Raw genomic sequence first — 16,490 nt, forward strand, 5'->3', positions numbered from 1 at the left:
AAGAAAGTCCACCTCAGCTTCCCTTAAAATCAACCTAATGATATTTGCAGTGAAGACAGTCCCATTGTAAAATTGGGCTAAGTGCCTTAAAAAATCAACTTTACATTCTAGTGGACACAGAGCCTTAGTGTTTGGAAGTTGCGCCATCCTCTTTTGAGCTATTCACATTGTTGTAGCACCCAGGAGCCCGCAGGCGTACCAAATAGTGATGTCTTCACATTTGCCTTTGTTTTGAGCAGAAAAGTGAGATCCACAAGACTAGCGTGTTTTGAGCTGTTTATATACTTTTTGTGATCCAGACACTGACGCTTGAGAGGTGGAAAAAAATTGATTTTTAACATCACAAATCTGAACCTAGAGCTTCTGCAGAAAAAAGTCGTGATTTTATCTACTGGTATCATTATAGCAAAATCCCCAAACTGGAACATGCTCTGTTAGCATGTTGTAATTGTGAGTGTTCAAATTAGTTGGGCGTTACTTAATTCACTTAGTCTACCTGTCATACAGCAGTGCTATTCCAAAATAGTTCAAAATAACACATCCCTCCCAATGCATTTCAAAATATCATTTCTGGATCCATAGCATTATTTCAACATAGTGCCAGTGGAGCTCATTATAGTTTATTTTGAAACCCTGCTCTCCTGTGTCTTAATAGCACCTGTTTCGAAAGAGAGTTCAAAATAAGCATTATTCCTCATGAAATGAGATTTAACAGAATTGAAATAAAATCAAAATAGCTGGTGCATTATTTTAAACTCGCGTGCATCATTTGGATGCTGCCAAAGTTATTTTGAGATAAGTTCACCATGTATACACAGCCAAATTGTTTATCCACTATGCACAGCAAATGGACTAAAAGAACTACTCTCCGTAAGCTTGATGGCTTATCTCTGTCACCAACAGAAAATGGTCCTCACCCAGCTTGTCTCACCATGGTTGGAGATAAGGCTATGTACAAGTTTACACAGTTGGTACTGAATGTTAAAATAATTGCATTATCTTCCATGCCCTATGATCTTCATTCATTAGGATAAAGATATGTGGAAGACCCAGCATTATGACACTTAACATAATCAAGGCTGTATTCCAAAAAGACACAGAGAGCAAAGCAGTTTAAATTACCATTTTATCTGGCAAGGTTAAATAAAACAAAACCAGGATTTAATCAGCTTGACTTCCACTATTTTAAGAGAGAGAACAACTATTTTTGGGGAAAGTAGACAACAAAAAGCAGATATAACTGTGTTGAGAATAGATCAAACAGGAATTTATTCAATTACTTTTTAAAAAACAATTTTGTTTTAAATTCTAGATGCATTTAACTGATTTTATTGCAGTAATTCAAAATGTTAGGCCACTTTGTGCTCTCTTATGCAGATGAAAATTCATGATAACTAGTTAAGTCAGTTGTACCAGATTTACAAGCCATATAATATAAAATAGTTTGGCCCACAACAAAATTTCAGAATGGAAATTATGAACTTGATTTTGCCAACCCTTCTTTATGGGAATGATTTCTTTCATTTTGACTGCTTATGTACTGACTACTCACATATCAAGGATCTGTAGGAGCAGATTTTTGCAGAAAAACAGGGTAGAATATTAATATAGAAACAGAAAAAAAAGTTCTTTCACTAGCTAATTCCATGCCTAAATCTAAGCTGTTATATCAGCTGAAGAACCAAGTTGTCCATCAAGCTTTATGCTCCCTGGATACTGCCACCCTATTTAGGGGGCCGTATCCATCAAGGACATTATAGTCTGTTAGCCAACAACTGCCAGTCTGGCATCCCAGAATAGGAAGGGTGAAGTTGTGTTGTATCCATGCCTCTCCACTACACCTTGCCTTTACAAGGGTGGGGGGGGGAAAAGGGCCAGCAGAGTGTCTACAAGTTTTCTTTTGAAAGAAGCTTTTGAAAGAAGGCATTCTTCCTGAAATGGGAGTGGAAGAGTGCTTTCAAAAGGAGTGCTGTCTTGGTTCGATCTACTTTTGAAAGAACACTTTGTGTGTAAACACTCCATGGGATCTTTGGAAAGAGTCCACTTCTTTCAAAAAAAAAAAATCCTTTGAAAGAACTTGCTAGTGTAGATGCAGCCTAAGATTCTAAGTCCTCCAACTTGAAAGTATTCTGCATTTGTTGGGTCTGGCCATGACACGTTACCACCATACAAATTCATTTGAAATAACAAGAACAGTTTGTTCCATCCCAGGTTCAATCTGATTGGAGCCTTTTATTTAAGATGAGGAAGATCACTTTATATCTATATATTTCTTTACAAAGGGCTGTAGTCATGACATATTCAGCTTTAGACTCCTATTGCTTTGAAATGCACACAAAAGCAAATATACTGCAAGGAATAAACATTATTTTAAGCAAAAGAAGAACCCAATTACTCTGTCAGGGTTAGACCACAAAGAAGTACGGTATTCACTGTAACAGTAATATTTATTACATTTTAAAATTAACTTAATGTTTTATTGACTCATTGCATGTGATTTGTAGGCTTCTTCAATGTATGTTCTTTTCATATCTACCTCTTATGAAATTATCTGGCTGCAACATGGCACGCTTTGGAAAGTGAACAAATGGAAAGTAAATGCTGTCCGGATGTTAATTTCTTTATTCAAAGCGTATTCCCTACACGATTCAGGTTGTTTTTACCACTGATTGTGTCCAGTGTGTGCTTTTACATCCTTCTTCATCAAGTACATTGATGTTTTTAAGTGTCTTTTTAAAAGTTCACATACATTGTCCAGCAATAATTCAGGAAACTTTATAGGTCATCAAGAAGGGTGCAATAAAAGCCATTGTTTTTATTTTCTATTTACATACCGCTAACGAATCAATGATCATTGACTGCTTGTATCCAAAGCTATCCAAACAGAACTTAAATTTCTAGTGTAACCTGGAGTGAACACATTTTAAGATGATTTATCATGTCCTATCAAGTGCACAGAAGTAATTGAATCAGAGATGAATCATATAGACAAAATAGCTGCTGGCAACCCCAGAAATATGCATACTGTAGCTACTCCACAAATTATGCCTTTCCATTGTTCCTGTGACTATTACCATCAGCATCACTTCAGAACTGTTGATGCCACAACATCAGTCCTGGAGGTAGGGTTTTATATCTAATGTCCAAGCATGTCCAGGAATATAAACACGTCATCTAAGTGAGTGGCCTTCTTAAAACAGCCCTCATTATGTGTGTTCTGTGAGCTCACGATATTCCCCACAGACCTCCATGTGTGGATACGTCCATTCCCTCCTCTCTTCCAAGATATAGACAGACATTGATTCATTTATATTGGCAGATGTTCTCCCGGCCCAGTGTGAAGCTGGAGTTGATTAAACTTCAATTTCACATGGAACAGGTATAATACACGGCCCACCCCCACTGTGACTGTAATAAGGTGTGATGACCTGAGAACCTGATTTGTGCCTCCTGCTTTCAACTGCATGTGCCAATATGTTCAAGACTCAGCCTATTTTCATTTTCTAGTCACGTTAGACAAATTGTTCATGGACTCAGCATGCAGTTAGGCCTTGTCTGTCTGAAAGTAAGGAACATGTTTAGCTAGCAAGCCCAAGCATATTCCATCTCTGGCACGGAAATACTGATGCAAACTACATTCCAGTTTTCTGCAGTGAGTAATTTGGGTATATGATATACAAACACCATGCTTACACCCACGTGTACCACCTGGATATTCTTTGGGGCTATTAAAATAATCAGATGGGTGTAGTAGGGAAATGATAATAGGATTGGGAGGGTCTGGAAGTTAAGAATTCTTTTAATAGCAGGCCTCTCCACCCTGCAATTCACCAACTATAAAGGAGATGAGTGAGGGTATGGAGGTTAAACTTGTAGCTTGGGAGCCAAAAGCTACAATTTCCAGAAAACTTTAATCACACCTGAATTCAAACTGACTAGTGGGATTAATCAATTGTGCTCAATCATTCCATTCTGCCATCAACCTAGCTATGCATGGCTCACAGGAGGACCGCAATAACCTACCTGCAACCAAGTTATTGCAGCCAATATGCCAAATTATAGTGACAAAGTAGAACATTATTCACCAACAAGGAAATGCCTGCCTATTTCCACAAGGTACACATTTTTCCTGCCCACAACATAACTTCTTGGGTGAATCTAATTCCCTGAAGCCACTGATTTACTACTAATTGCTAGTTTTCTATGAATACATGTACTTCATAAAACTCATTATTGACCAGAAGTATATATAATATGCCAAGAAAGGCTTTTGAAGTATGTCACTTTTTAAAAAGGATGCAGCAAGATTTTACAGTTGAACCAAAAGTCTGCAGGTTTCTGGGTTTCTTGGGTTCACATTAGTCACATGCCAATCATGAGGTTTAGCCTAGTGGATTTGATTTCCCAGAAATGACTTATACCAGCGTGCTAGTGCAATTCTTTCCAAGTAAGATCAGAAATCTCCTTCCTTTCCCCTAGCATGTGAATGTCCTTTTTGTTTCCTCCCCAAAAGGGTTACTTTCCTTTAAAAGCAGTTAGTTTGGGGGTGAAGGCAGTTCTATTTGTGGGGCTCAAAACTAGAGACAAGAAGCAATTCTCCCTCTCCTCCATCCCTTTCCACATATTTGACAATTCACACCAATTCTAACTTGGATCTGGGACAGCAGACTTTGGATTCTCAAGTTACTGAGTATTTAAGGATGTTTGGTTTTACTGCAGGCTGTACATAGCAGCTTGGCTTTATCCAGGCTGAAGGATTTGCCAGTCAGCAGTGTCTCACACTCCAGGCAGGTAAAGTGTTTCTTGTGCCAGGTCAGCCCTTCAACTTGCTGGTAGTCCTCTGAGAATATGATCTGTAGAGGGAACAAATAATTCTGTTTATTGCCATTGTTCTTCCTTATGCTGACCAAACCAGCACCGTTCACTAGGGCTATGTCCACACTAACACCAGAACTTTGAAAGGCACATGATAATAAACCTAATCAAAAGATGCTAATGAGGTGCTTCTATGAATATGCAGCTCCTCATTAGCATAATGGCAGCCATGGCACTTCGAAAGTACTGCTTTTAATCACATGTGCCTTGTTTACATGGGGTCCCTATTTGGTTACAGGAATAAGGGGATTTCAAAATGTGCGGGATCCTTTTGAAAAGACTGAAAGCAGCACTTTCCAAGTGCTGCAGCTGCCATTATGCTAGTGAGGTGCTGCATATTCATGGCAGTGCCTCATTAGCATCTTTCCGTTAGGTTAATTATCATGCCCCTTTTGAAGTTCTGGGGCTAGTGTAGACAGTGTAGGTGAGGGGGGGAAAAAAAAAAAAAGAAAAAAGGATGTTTGCCAAACATGTACCGGTCTCCATTAGATACAGAGGCTGTTTTGAGGAGAACTCAAACAGAATGGAATTATTCTTGATTGTTAAACCAAAAAAGGCACAGACCGCAGTTACCTGTCAGTGTTGGAAAAAAAATTGAAATCCTGTAGATATTTTAAATGCAAATAAAGAGGAAATTTGGCTCCATTGCACTGAATTTACATTAGTGTATCCACACTGAGTAAAATGAAGTTGATTTAGACTTGTGTCATTGGGGTTACAAAAATGAGATGCCCTGCCCAATCACATGGATGAACACAAAACTAGCCGATTACTTGCATTTATTAATAACACTAGCAGATTTATCTGGCACTGCTGAGTCCGTAACTCAATTAAGGATTTTTTTTTTAAATAGGAAAATGTTCATGATTTAAAATTACATTTTTCAAAAATACAGTGTTATTTCAGTAAAGTTAATTTTTTATTTTGGACTTCTTAAAAAGGCATTGTTAAATTTGTCCATTTCCTTTTAAAAAAAAAAAAAAGCATTCCATCAATTTTTCCTTCATCCCTATAAACTCTTATAATTGGCTAGGTTTTAACAAAAACTGGCTATAGTCAATTTGGTTTCCAGCAACATTTTCTTCTAGCTTTAAACCTTAAGGATGATTTAGCTGTGCCAAAATTGGAGCACTACTCCACATTTCTCCATTTTTTCTTTTTTTCCCTCAGGTTTATTGAGAAGCTGCCCCATTCCAGGTTCATCCTATTCTTCTGACTCATGTTGGTTCAAGTCTCCTTCAACATTCATTCAGTTATGCCAATTTTGAGGACCAGACTTGATCTGGTGATTCTGTCTCTTTTCTGTTTGCTTTCTTGAGAAACAATCCCTTTTCTAGGTATGTCCCATTTTCCTGGCATGACCAAACACTTACGTTGCTTTAAGTTATGATAAGGGGAAGTTGTATACTGACTATGGTGATCCTAGCTCTTATTGTTTCAGAGGAGTTTTTGATCAAACAGATAAACTCCCTAAAATATATAGTAGATTAGAACGGCCATACTGGGTCAGAACAAAGGTCTAGGTAGCCCAACGGTCTGTCTTCTGGTGCTGGCCAATGCCAGGTGTCCCAGAGGGAATGAATAAACAGGTAACCATTCGTGATCCATCCCCTATAACCCATTCACAACTTCTCATAAAGGCAGGGTAGGGACATCATCCCTGCTGATCCGGGCTAATAGCCATTGATGTACTTATCCTCCATGAAGCTGTCATACCCTTCAACATCCTCGGGCAAGGAGTTCCACAGGTTGATTGTGCATTACTTGAAGAATTACTTCCTTTTATTTGTTTTAAACCAAGTTTCATTTGGAGACTCCTAATTCTTGAGTTATTCGAAAGAGTAAATAACTCTTCTTTATTCACTTTTTTCCCCACATCAGTCAAGATTTTATAGACCTTTATCATATCCCCCCTTAGTGATCTCTTTTCCTAAAAGAGAATAAATGTCAGCTGTCTACCAATATCTATCACATTCGACAGTAACAATAGCCATTAGCTATTTTTGACAAACCTTATTATGGTTAAATAGCTCAAAATTAGGATCTCAGAACTGAACCACTTCAAATTTGAGACTCAGTCTCAGATTCAGATCCAATCCAGTAACTTTGGTTCTAGGCCAGATCCAAAAACCAGAAGAGAAACATGACCTCTTTCTGGTTTTAATATGAGCAAAATCTCACAAGAATGGTTGCCATTAGGAGGATAATTTTGGCATGCAATGATGGAAACTTGTAAGATTTTGCTTCTGCTTGCAAGAAATAACACAACCAGCTCCACTGTTGATTCCATACCTGAAACCCAGCCCTATGCCATGAACCTCATCTTAAATCTAATCCTGCTTCAAATACTGGCTTCTGAGAATCTCTGAAAAATTAAAAGGTATTTAAACCACAAGTCTCCATTTGAAAAAAACCAAAAGTATCTGAATCCCATTCCGATTCTAATTCATAACCCTTACTGTTATCTATTTGCAGAGACTTTGCATTTCTTGGGGCCTATAATGCACATCCCCAACTCATGAGTCAGATTTCTTGTCCTTGACGTTTCTAGAGCCAATGAGAAGATTAGAGAACAAAGTTTCCAGCTAGCTTCCATATAGGAGATTTATGACTCCTAGTTAATGTAAGAAGAGCATCAGAATCATGTGGCTTCAAACAGAGGGAGGAAACCCCACAGACAAGCAGGATGCAGTCAGAAGAGAGTTTCCTGGGTACAGAGAGATGGACGACCATAGAAGAGGAGTAGGGCCTCCATATTGTGTTGCACAGAATTCCACAAAGCCAGTCTACAGTGTGGGAGTAGCAGAATTGCAGCAAGGAATCAGCCCTACCTCATCACAAGCTGCACAGCGTGGCCTTATGCTCTCACAGTAATGGCGCCCACACCAAACCACTCCATTCTTCCAGAAGTAGATCAGGTCCACCAGAGGTTCAGAGCACTTGTAGCACACAAAACAGCCTGGGTGCCACAGGTGATTGTAGCCTGCTCTGTCTGCATACACCACAGGGCAATCTGTAGGCACCACCTGTTTGCAGGTCTCGCAGCACTAAAATAGAGAATAGATTATGGATTGCAGGGAGGGAGAATAGAGGAAAACTGCCCAGCTAGTTCATATGCTCTACTGGGCAAAAATACTTTCTGCAATTCATGTGGCAGATCAAACCTGTTGTAAACACAAGGCCTAGTCACAATTGAGACTTCTGCATACAGTGGCTTTTTAAAAAAGGAATTCCTGATTTATGGCATTTTTTTGGATCTTGCACTCTTACTTATACCTGATGGATAACACACGGTGGCCTAGTACAATAATCCATCTAGCCTATAATAGCCCATCTGGTCTCCCACACGGAGTGGGGTCCCCCGCCACACAGGAAAGCAATAATTAGAGGTAGTGCTCTTAATTGTTCAATTATATACCAAGAAAGGAACACTTACTGATCAGTCTTAGCCAGATAATCCTCCTACTTCAGGACATAAGCTGTTTTAAGATCTCTTGTTTTTAAGATCACCACTGTCCTAACAGCAGAACAAGTATGAACTCATTAAAAAGTCTGCAATTTACGTATTGGTTTATCTGAATAATTTGGCCTTAAGTGGTCATCCCGCCCCTGCCCCACCAGGTGGAATTGTTGAACAAAGGAGCTAGGTTCAGTTTTTACTGTATATTTGAAGCAAGAAGTGAAAGTAGAAACCAGTGTCAAGCAGCCCATGCAGTGCTGCAAAGTTGTCCCATGGAAAGCATTAAAGACTTCGTACACAGGATGAGAACTAAGGGCCAGTGTCTCAGTGAAGGTAAGTTGACACAGCTCCTCTCTAGAATACGCTAGTTAATTTAACATTATTACACAGGATGCCAGATATTACAATAATCTGATCTGATATTCATCTAGTAAACCCAAGAGACTTGCCTGAATTAATTCCTGCTTGAGCTATATCAGGTCTTCTAGAAAGACACAGTCTTTATCTGAAGCTTTCCAGTAATGGAGAATCCAGAGTCTTCAAGCTTTTCCAATAATAAAGCTACCCTCACTGCACCTTGCTTTCAGTCTGAATTAGTCTAGTTTCAATTTCTAGCCAGGGAGAGGTGTTCTCTCTCTGTCTGCCTGATTAAAGATCCTTCTTTATCACATTTCTGTCCCCCACGTAGGTGCTTACAGATGGATCAAGTCACTCCTTGATCTTCTCTTTGATAACTTAAGAGTTAAATGCAACCTACAGTTTTTATTCTTAAGGGCCTAATGTAACAGATTGTGCTTGTGGCCAGTTTTCCCAATATGCATTGCTCCATTTCCAGGGCCAGGTTAAGAAAGGGGCTTTAGGGGTTGCTTCCCCCTCACCAAAAGGGAGCCACCCGAGGTAACTGTCGTCATGTACCCCTAACCTCTGCCCCAGCATGAGCCCCCTCCTGCACTAACTGCCTCTGAGATACCACATTCCAACATTGAGTCCACTCCAGTGCCCAACTCCTCCCCAGATGGGCAGATGCCAGCCTCCTGTACTGATCCCCCTTCAGCAGTTCAAGCCCCTCCTCTACCTAGTCTACCTTTGCCTCATCCCCAGCACAAACCCAGGTCCTCCACCGCCAGTCAGAGCCCTCACCCTCACCCCAAACCTACCATCCTGCCTCAGCTCCCAGACCCTTCATACTCTGAACCCCTCGTTTTGGTCCCATCCCAGAGTCTAGGGGCTCCCACAAAATCTGATTTCCCCAGACCCCCAAGAGTTAATCCAGCCCAGTCTATGTAAGTGGTTTGTCCCGTTCATTGTTATTTCTTCCAATCTGCAGGTCATCTACAAAGTTGATCAGTTTTAACTTAACATTTACATGACATCCTCTAACAAAAAAAAGCGAAGAAACACCCAATGGGTCTTAACAGCTGTAATGTCGACAGATTGAAAGAAAGAAAGAAAGAAAGAAAGGTTCTCCTTCCCTGTACAGTGGTTTAAAACAGATGCCACTCCATGGATTTTAGGTGGTTTTAGGATTCATTTATACCAGGTAAGGAATGAGAAGCCACTTGTGCACAGAGGATGGGAAGTGAAAACTAACTACAGGTACCTGGAAGATTTGAGAGCTCAAAGTTACAATTAGGATTTTTTTTTTAAACTAGTCCATAATGGGAAATCCTGCAACCATTTAAAAAAGAGGCTTAAAAAAGTTTCTCAGCTGCAGCCCTAAACCAGATTTTATGGTGGCTGACAGGTTGCCCTTAATGTTCCCATTTTACAATTTTGGATGAGTAGCGTCTGCCTCATAGCTGCTGAGTCTGCACTTGATCAGCGTTTTCTTAGCTCAGTCATCAAATGAAGTGCTTTTTAAGTGGCAGCTGGAATTTCTTCTAGCACAGCCTTTGGCTATAACGCAATTTTCTACCAGCAGTCTTTGAAGCCCTGGTTAAAGTTTCATCAAAACAAGATGTACTGCTTTAGCAACTTATGTCTCTCACGTGTTGAGATTTAAATTGCTCTGCCTGATTAATCGTTTCACTGAGTAAACCTCCAACTATTTCAGAGAGTTTAGTGTGAACAGAAGTTAAGAATTTAAATTCAAGCCTCCTCCATCTCCTCTTTAGGACAAACAAACAAACAAGCCAACCAACCAATCTCTTCTGTGACTGTATCTAGGTGAGTGGCATCAGAAAAGTGAAGTGTTTCCCAACATTGTGTCTAGGGTGACAGTTTCTGGGAGCTCTGACAATTGGAGAGAGTCCTGTGAATGGAGAAGGAGTGTGGTCAGAGGAGCAGGACTTGTGGTATGGTCACGTTCCAGGTTCAGAGCATTAGCTTTGCAGGTTGTGCAATTCTGGAATCAAAAAATACCAAGTTGTGTTACATCTGACTTTACTTCCAAAGATCTAGATGCAAAGATCAAGTGCGGGCACAAAATCTGAAGCTGTGGGGGAGGCTCCTTGGAACTCCATGTTAAGAATTCCACCACCAAACCAAGAGTAACATTGGAGCAATAGTTGCCTCTTCTCTTGATATTCATTTAAATTTTCCCCCAGTTCATTCCCGACAGAAGGGAACGCACCAGATTTCATCAAGTCTCAATACTGAAAAAGACCATTTCAAGAGCAGCCCATTCCTTGACTGCACAGTCTAGTCTTCATCCCTCTTTTTATAGCATAACTCTGCTGTATGATTCTGGTCTTCAGAATGTCGTCCCCCGCCCCGAAACACTTCCAGCATGCGGCATGTAGGCTTGCTGTAACACGGTGCTGCCTCTTTCCTTACTTGTGGATGTGAGAAAAATAATAATGCAGAGATCCCTCAGCACTACTAAAAGTGTGCCTTCTTGTTGTACCCAGGGCTTAGTATGGGCCCATGGGGGAATGCTTTGTTCATTTGGACATGGATGATCAGCCAGCATTTGAGTGTTAAGGAATAGTAGGGACATTCTTCATTTTGTACCAATGTAGAGATTGAGGAAACCATTTCAAACTTCCATTTTCTGACAGACTTCTGAAGCGTCACATTGCACAAAGGAGGTAGTCGTGATGAAGTCATATAGAAAAGGCGGTGGTGATGTAACAGAAGATGAGCTCTGCAGAGAGTTTCCCCCACCCCTCCAATGGGTTTGTACAAATTTTACTCCTCCCCAACTTCTGTTTACATAGGATTTACTCCCTTTCATGCCTGAACAATACAAAAAAAAAAAAAAAAAAAAATCTCAAAGCAGATCACATCCAAACCCAAGTATGTTCTGCTGCCATGCAATACATACAAAATTACAGTGGAGCTGAATGATCATATCTGCCCCTTTGCAGCTTTAATCTGTATGGGCTGTGCTGTTGGGGAGCATGACCAGGGAGTTGCAGAGTTCAAATATCATGCTTGCCCCATATTAGGCAGTGAGAAGACAAAGCAGAAGGTTGGAAATGCAAGGCCACACAAACTTAACAAATACGGCCTGACTTGGAATCCCATTTTATTTTTTGTTTAAAAAACAGGCATAGAAGGATTCCAATTACATTTCTACAATTTTTCATCCTGAAGGGTTCTAAAGCAGTAAATAACTATACAAACATTAGTAGGGCTCATCCATCCATCTCTAGAGTAAATATCATCATATTTTGCATCACCCACACTGCGTATAAAAGGAAAGTGAAGCATAAACTTCTGCAGCTGAAAGTGTCAGGGAGAATCATTTAACTGGTATGATGGGTTCTGTATGTGATACTAGGGCATTGTCTTTCATACCATCTTTCCACTAGAAACATCACTCGAACTCTGTACCAGTCTAGGGGCACTTGCGCTGTCCTGGCTCAGTAGGAGTGGACCATCAAGTGAACTCTTCATATCCAGCCACAAACTAGCGTTTACTTGCTGCCTCAGGCCTGAAACCCCCCACCCTGAGAACTGACCAACACAGCCCAACCTCTGCTGATTTTTGCAATCTGACTGATTAGTATTGTGGTTTATTAATGCACAAAAAAACAAAAACCCACTACATCCATCACCCTGGATTCAAACTCATGTGCCTTGCCAACACTCACAGAGCTTATAAGAGGGAACAGGCAAATAATTATTTAGTTTTTACTAACCATCAAAAAGCATGAGAGTAATATTTCCACTTATTATTCCTTGTCGTAAATGTCATATTTTAGGCGGGATTATAGCATTCTAAACTTTTACAGTTCTGGTTCTCTGGGGGTGAGTGTTTGCCAACTCCCACCTGGGGTAACTAAATGCTACCTCCTTCCTCCAAACTGAATTGCTTCAAACTTGACTAGCTCTTTCTGAGAGGTCATTCTTAAATCTCACTTACAAAAGGGACGTTTCCACAGTTGAAGCTATTTTTCCTTTTAAAAAAGTCTGTGCTTCCACTGAATGCTTATTAGACAGCTGCTGGCCTCAAACTATATGGAACTGTGGCTAATTTTTGATTGACTGCTTAGCTGTTTGGTTAGTTTAATTCCAACATGCTGGCTGCAACGCTGGAACATTTCTGAAGACTGGGTGGGTCAGAAATATTCTGTTTCCTACCTGACAGGAAACTAGTTTGGCTAACAGGAGATATGGAGTGGGAGCACAGTCCCATGATAAGTATCAGAGAAGCAGCCAAGTTAGTCTGTAGCTTTGAGAACAACAAGAAGTCCTGTTGCACGTTATAGATTAGATATTTTGGAGCATAAACTTTCATGGGCAAAGACCCACTTCATCAGATGTGGGTCTTTCTTTGCCCACGAAAGCTTATGCTCCAGAATACCTGTTAGTCTATAAAGGTGCCACAGGACCTCTTGTTGTTCTCAGTCCCATGATAGTTATTGAACCCAGCACCCATAGCAGGAAAAGTGGATCCAGAATGGTTTGAGATCCGCTCTCTCTCTCTCACGGACAGCATTTCACTGGGCCAGTAAGTTTTGCTTGCTACATTTAGTTTCCATTAGAAAAACAGCAGTCTGAGCATGCAACAGCAGTTTCAGGTTAGTATGCTCCCCCTGATACCCGCAATTAACATACAGGAGATTTGTCTCGGGGACACCATACTACACAGAGAAATGAACTGGAACGGTCCCCATGCAGAGTTACTGTTGTCGCAATGCAAAGCTGGGGGCATCTTGCAAAAGGTTTTTGTTCTATACTTCAAACAGATACCCTGACAGCAAAATACATTTTAGATTAGGCTGAGGCGCAACTCAGCCGCTGTGATTCATGCAAACCTTCCTACCAGACACACAAGTCTGTATTCTCCAAGTTGAGTTATAACAGAATAAGCAAAAAATGCTGGAGAAGAAGTGAACGCAGGGAACTCCTGACAGCACATGCTTCCATTTCGCATTTCGCAGTCCAGACTTGCCTCCTCCCGCAATCTTGGCTTTCACAGATCCGGTTGCTGTAGAAACTGGCAAGTACACCCTACCATCCCGATAACTCCCGAGACCACAGATGAAAGGCTCCCCCATTTCTGAAGCAGCTTTGGATGGAATGAAGATTGCACAGATTTGACTGAAACCTCTTAGAGGAAGCAGTTTTCAGGAGGGGAGACATTGAGATCCCACAGACAGAAATCAGTCCATGCTGCAGGAACCAGCCCTGATCTCTCTCTGGCCTCGTTCTACGTTCCTTGCCCATTTACACTTGTAAGACGCAGATGTAAAATGCTACCAGTTTTCACAGCAGTTATTTGAGAAAGGCTAGAGAATCGGAGCCCATCGCCTAGGAAAAGATCACTTTTTCAGGATCCCTTCCTGGGCAGTTCTCAGAAAGCCAATATAATTTAGGGTCTCAAGAAACTGAAATGTGTTAGTGTCCTATTGACTCAGGCCAGTTCAGCCGTGTTAACTGCTGCATCAAAATCATACTAAAATAGGCACTCCTGTTGGACGTGGAAACATGCAGTTACTCTTTGGTATGGCAAAGCACTGAAAAAAAATTCAGCTATGTGATATGTTAATTACAAAAAGATACATTTGTGCTGGTTTTGAAGCAATTTCAGTTTTCAGCTGGTGCCTGAAGAAAAATAAAGTTCTTAGAATAACACCACAGTTACGTATTTATTTGGAGGGACAAACTTCCAGTGTAACTCTCTCTTCTTTGCCAAGATGACTTTAATAAAAGAGTTTAAATGGAACCCTTCCTTTTTCCGATGGTAAATTTTTTGGTTTGCAATTCTTCACCCAGCATGAGGTTTTAGTGTAATATTCCAAAACCGCTACTGTATTCCTGGATTTGAAGACTAGCTACAGAAGAGTGAATGTGGACAAAAGTGTTTTATTAATACAAAGTCTTTACTTGTTAGGGAATGAAAAGTGACAAGCTACAATCCCAGTATAATAAATTACAAGAAAATAATCGCCTTAAAATTCATGTTAGTTTTTCAACTTTTAAAATCTATCATTGAAATTATTTTGGCAAGTGTCAGCATGAAATAAGTTTCCAGCTCAGTGAATATATTTTACGACCAGCATTTCTTGGAATGATCATGCTGACCACCTAAGACCGCTTTTAAAACTTTGATACATTAGATTTATAATCTCCAAACACAAAAAAGACTGATAAAGAATCTGGATCCTATTGGAAACACATTTTTCAGTCCCAGCTGTGCCCCTCTCTGTATGATTCAAGATGTCTTAAATCATAAACCTATGAAATATTAACCAAAAATAACTGCTTGCATTACATCAGTGCAGAGGGCCTCCACTATTACATGTTCAAAGGATTACATTCAGGTAAAATGCTGCCTACTACTACTTATTTTACTTTTATTTGGGTTGATGACCCAGTTGAATTAATCAGTAATTTAGAGGTGTAGTAAAATAAAGCCACCAACTGTGGGTCTTATTTTCTCATGCCCAACTTAAGACAGCTTGTGTCTGACTTTGAAGAGGCCGAGAACGCATAACTCCCATTGAAACCAATGGGAACTGCAGTGAATGAAAACAAGGTTGCTTTTCCCATGTGCTTAAATTTAGGTAGTCAGCTTCTGGCTTAGGAGAGGCTTTTAAGACATGATCAAAGGTGGAGAATGTTTCTTTCAATGAGAGCAGGGTTGGCCTAACATTGAAGGCTTTGGAAAGTTGTTTGGACAATGAGAACTTGTCACTGTGCAGTAACATCAGCCTCCACAAGAACTTCATAGAAGTATGGACACTTACATATGCCACACCTGTTGGTGCGTCACTCAGGGCTCCATTGGTTGAAACAGGCGGCTTACTTGCTGCTGCATTTTTCTCTTGCTGCTTCCCTTCCTCCTTGGCACTGCCACCTTGGCCAGGAAGTGCAACTTCACCGACTCCGAGCGCATCGCTTTTATATTTCTTTACGAAATCTTCCATGAGCCTTATCTCACTTTCAGCAAGGCCACGACAGTGGGAAGAGTCCTGGTCATAAATAGGAAGCTGTCTCATCAACTGCTTGCGACGGTAGTATGCCCCTTCCGTGCCTGCTACTGGTTGCATATCCTTTGGAATCAGTTCCATGTACTGTATAGCCTGAGGCAGGGAGAAGGAAGACATTAGTATTCTCAGAGTGTCTCCTACACAGAAGTACTAGCCCTGTATGTGTGTGTTTAATTTTAGTGCTAACACAGAGGAATGTGTTCAAATGAAAATAAGAACTAGGCTGAACTTCAGGAAGCAAGTTTTGAGGTTTCAAAGATGGAGCTGGCAAAGTTTTTCAAATAAAATTTTTAATGAGACAGGAAAGTGGCAAATGTGTTTTTGTTCCCTTTTCTTTTTTCCAACCAACTCTGAGTATTTTGAGAGATCAGCCAACCTGATATTTTATCCCGGCTCAGACATCCTCATTGGTTGTGTCTACATGGCATGCTGCTGCCGGCAGTCATACAAATGAGGTGCTAATTTACAAATCATGTGCCTCATTTGCAATCTCACATGATCACCGTCCCATCTGAGGCTTCTGTTGCCACAAAACAAACCATGTAGACAGGAGTCTGTTAGCCAAAACCGCCCTTGTCGACAACCCCTTATCCCTCAGGGCTATCAAAATGTGGGTTACCGTTAAAAGAGGACTTAGTTGGCAGTTCAGTCAGGACCTTATTTAGCAGTATTAGCTAGAGGTACCATACATTAGAAGGACACCAAAATTCCAGGTTCCATTACCATGACCCTTTCACTCACCATCTAGGGTGTTTTTCCCCCTCAAAAAAGCA

The 16,490-nt window shown here is 40.5% G+C and overlaps 1 protein-coding gene across 11 annotated transcripts in view; it reads right to left on the reverse strand.

The window, feature by feature from the left end:
• Positions 1-1,114: 1,114 nt before the first annotated feature.
• The window catches only part of LMCD1 (LIM and cysteine rich domains 1), a 69,980-nt gene continuing 54,604 nt past the window's right edge, over positions 1,115-16,490 (reverse strand). For all 11 annotated transcript variants that reach the window (XM_075005480.1, XM_075005482.1, XM_075005479.1 and 8 more), the window contains 3 exons: positions 15,475-15,810; positions 7,707-7,922; positions 1,115-4,853 (listed from right to left, as the gene is read on the reverse strand). In XM_075005480.1, coding sequence (XP_074861581.1) covers positions 4,695-4,853; positions 7,707-7,922; positions 15,475-15,810 — 711 coding nt within the window. In that variant the 3' untranslated portion in view covers positions 1,115-4,694. The remainder of the gene's footprint in view (positions 4,854-7,706; positions 7,923-15,474; positions 15,811-16,490) is intronic.

This window comes from Carettochelys insculpta, chromosome 11 (genome assembly GCF_033958435.1).
Source record: "Carettochelys insculpta isolate YL-2023 chromosome 11, ASM3395843v1, whole genome shotgun sequence".
NCBI lineage: Eukaryota > Metazoa > Chordata > Testudines > Carettochelyidae > Carettochelys > Carettochelys insculpta.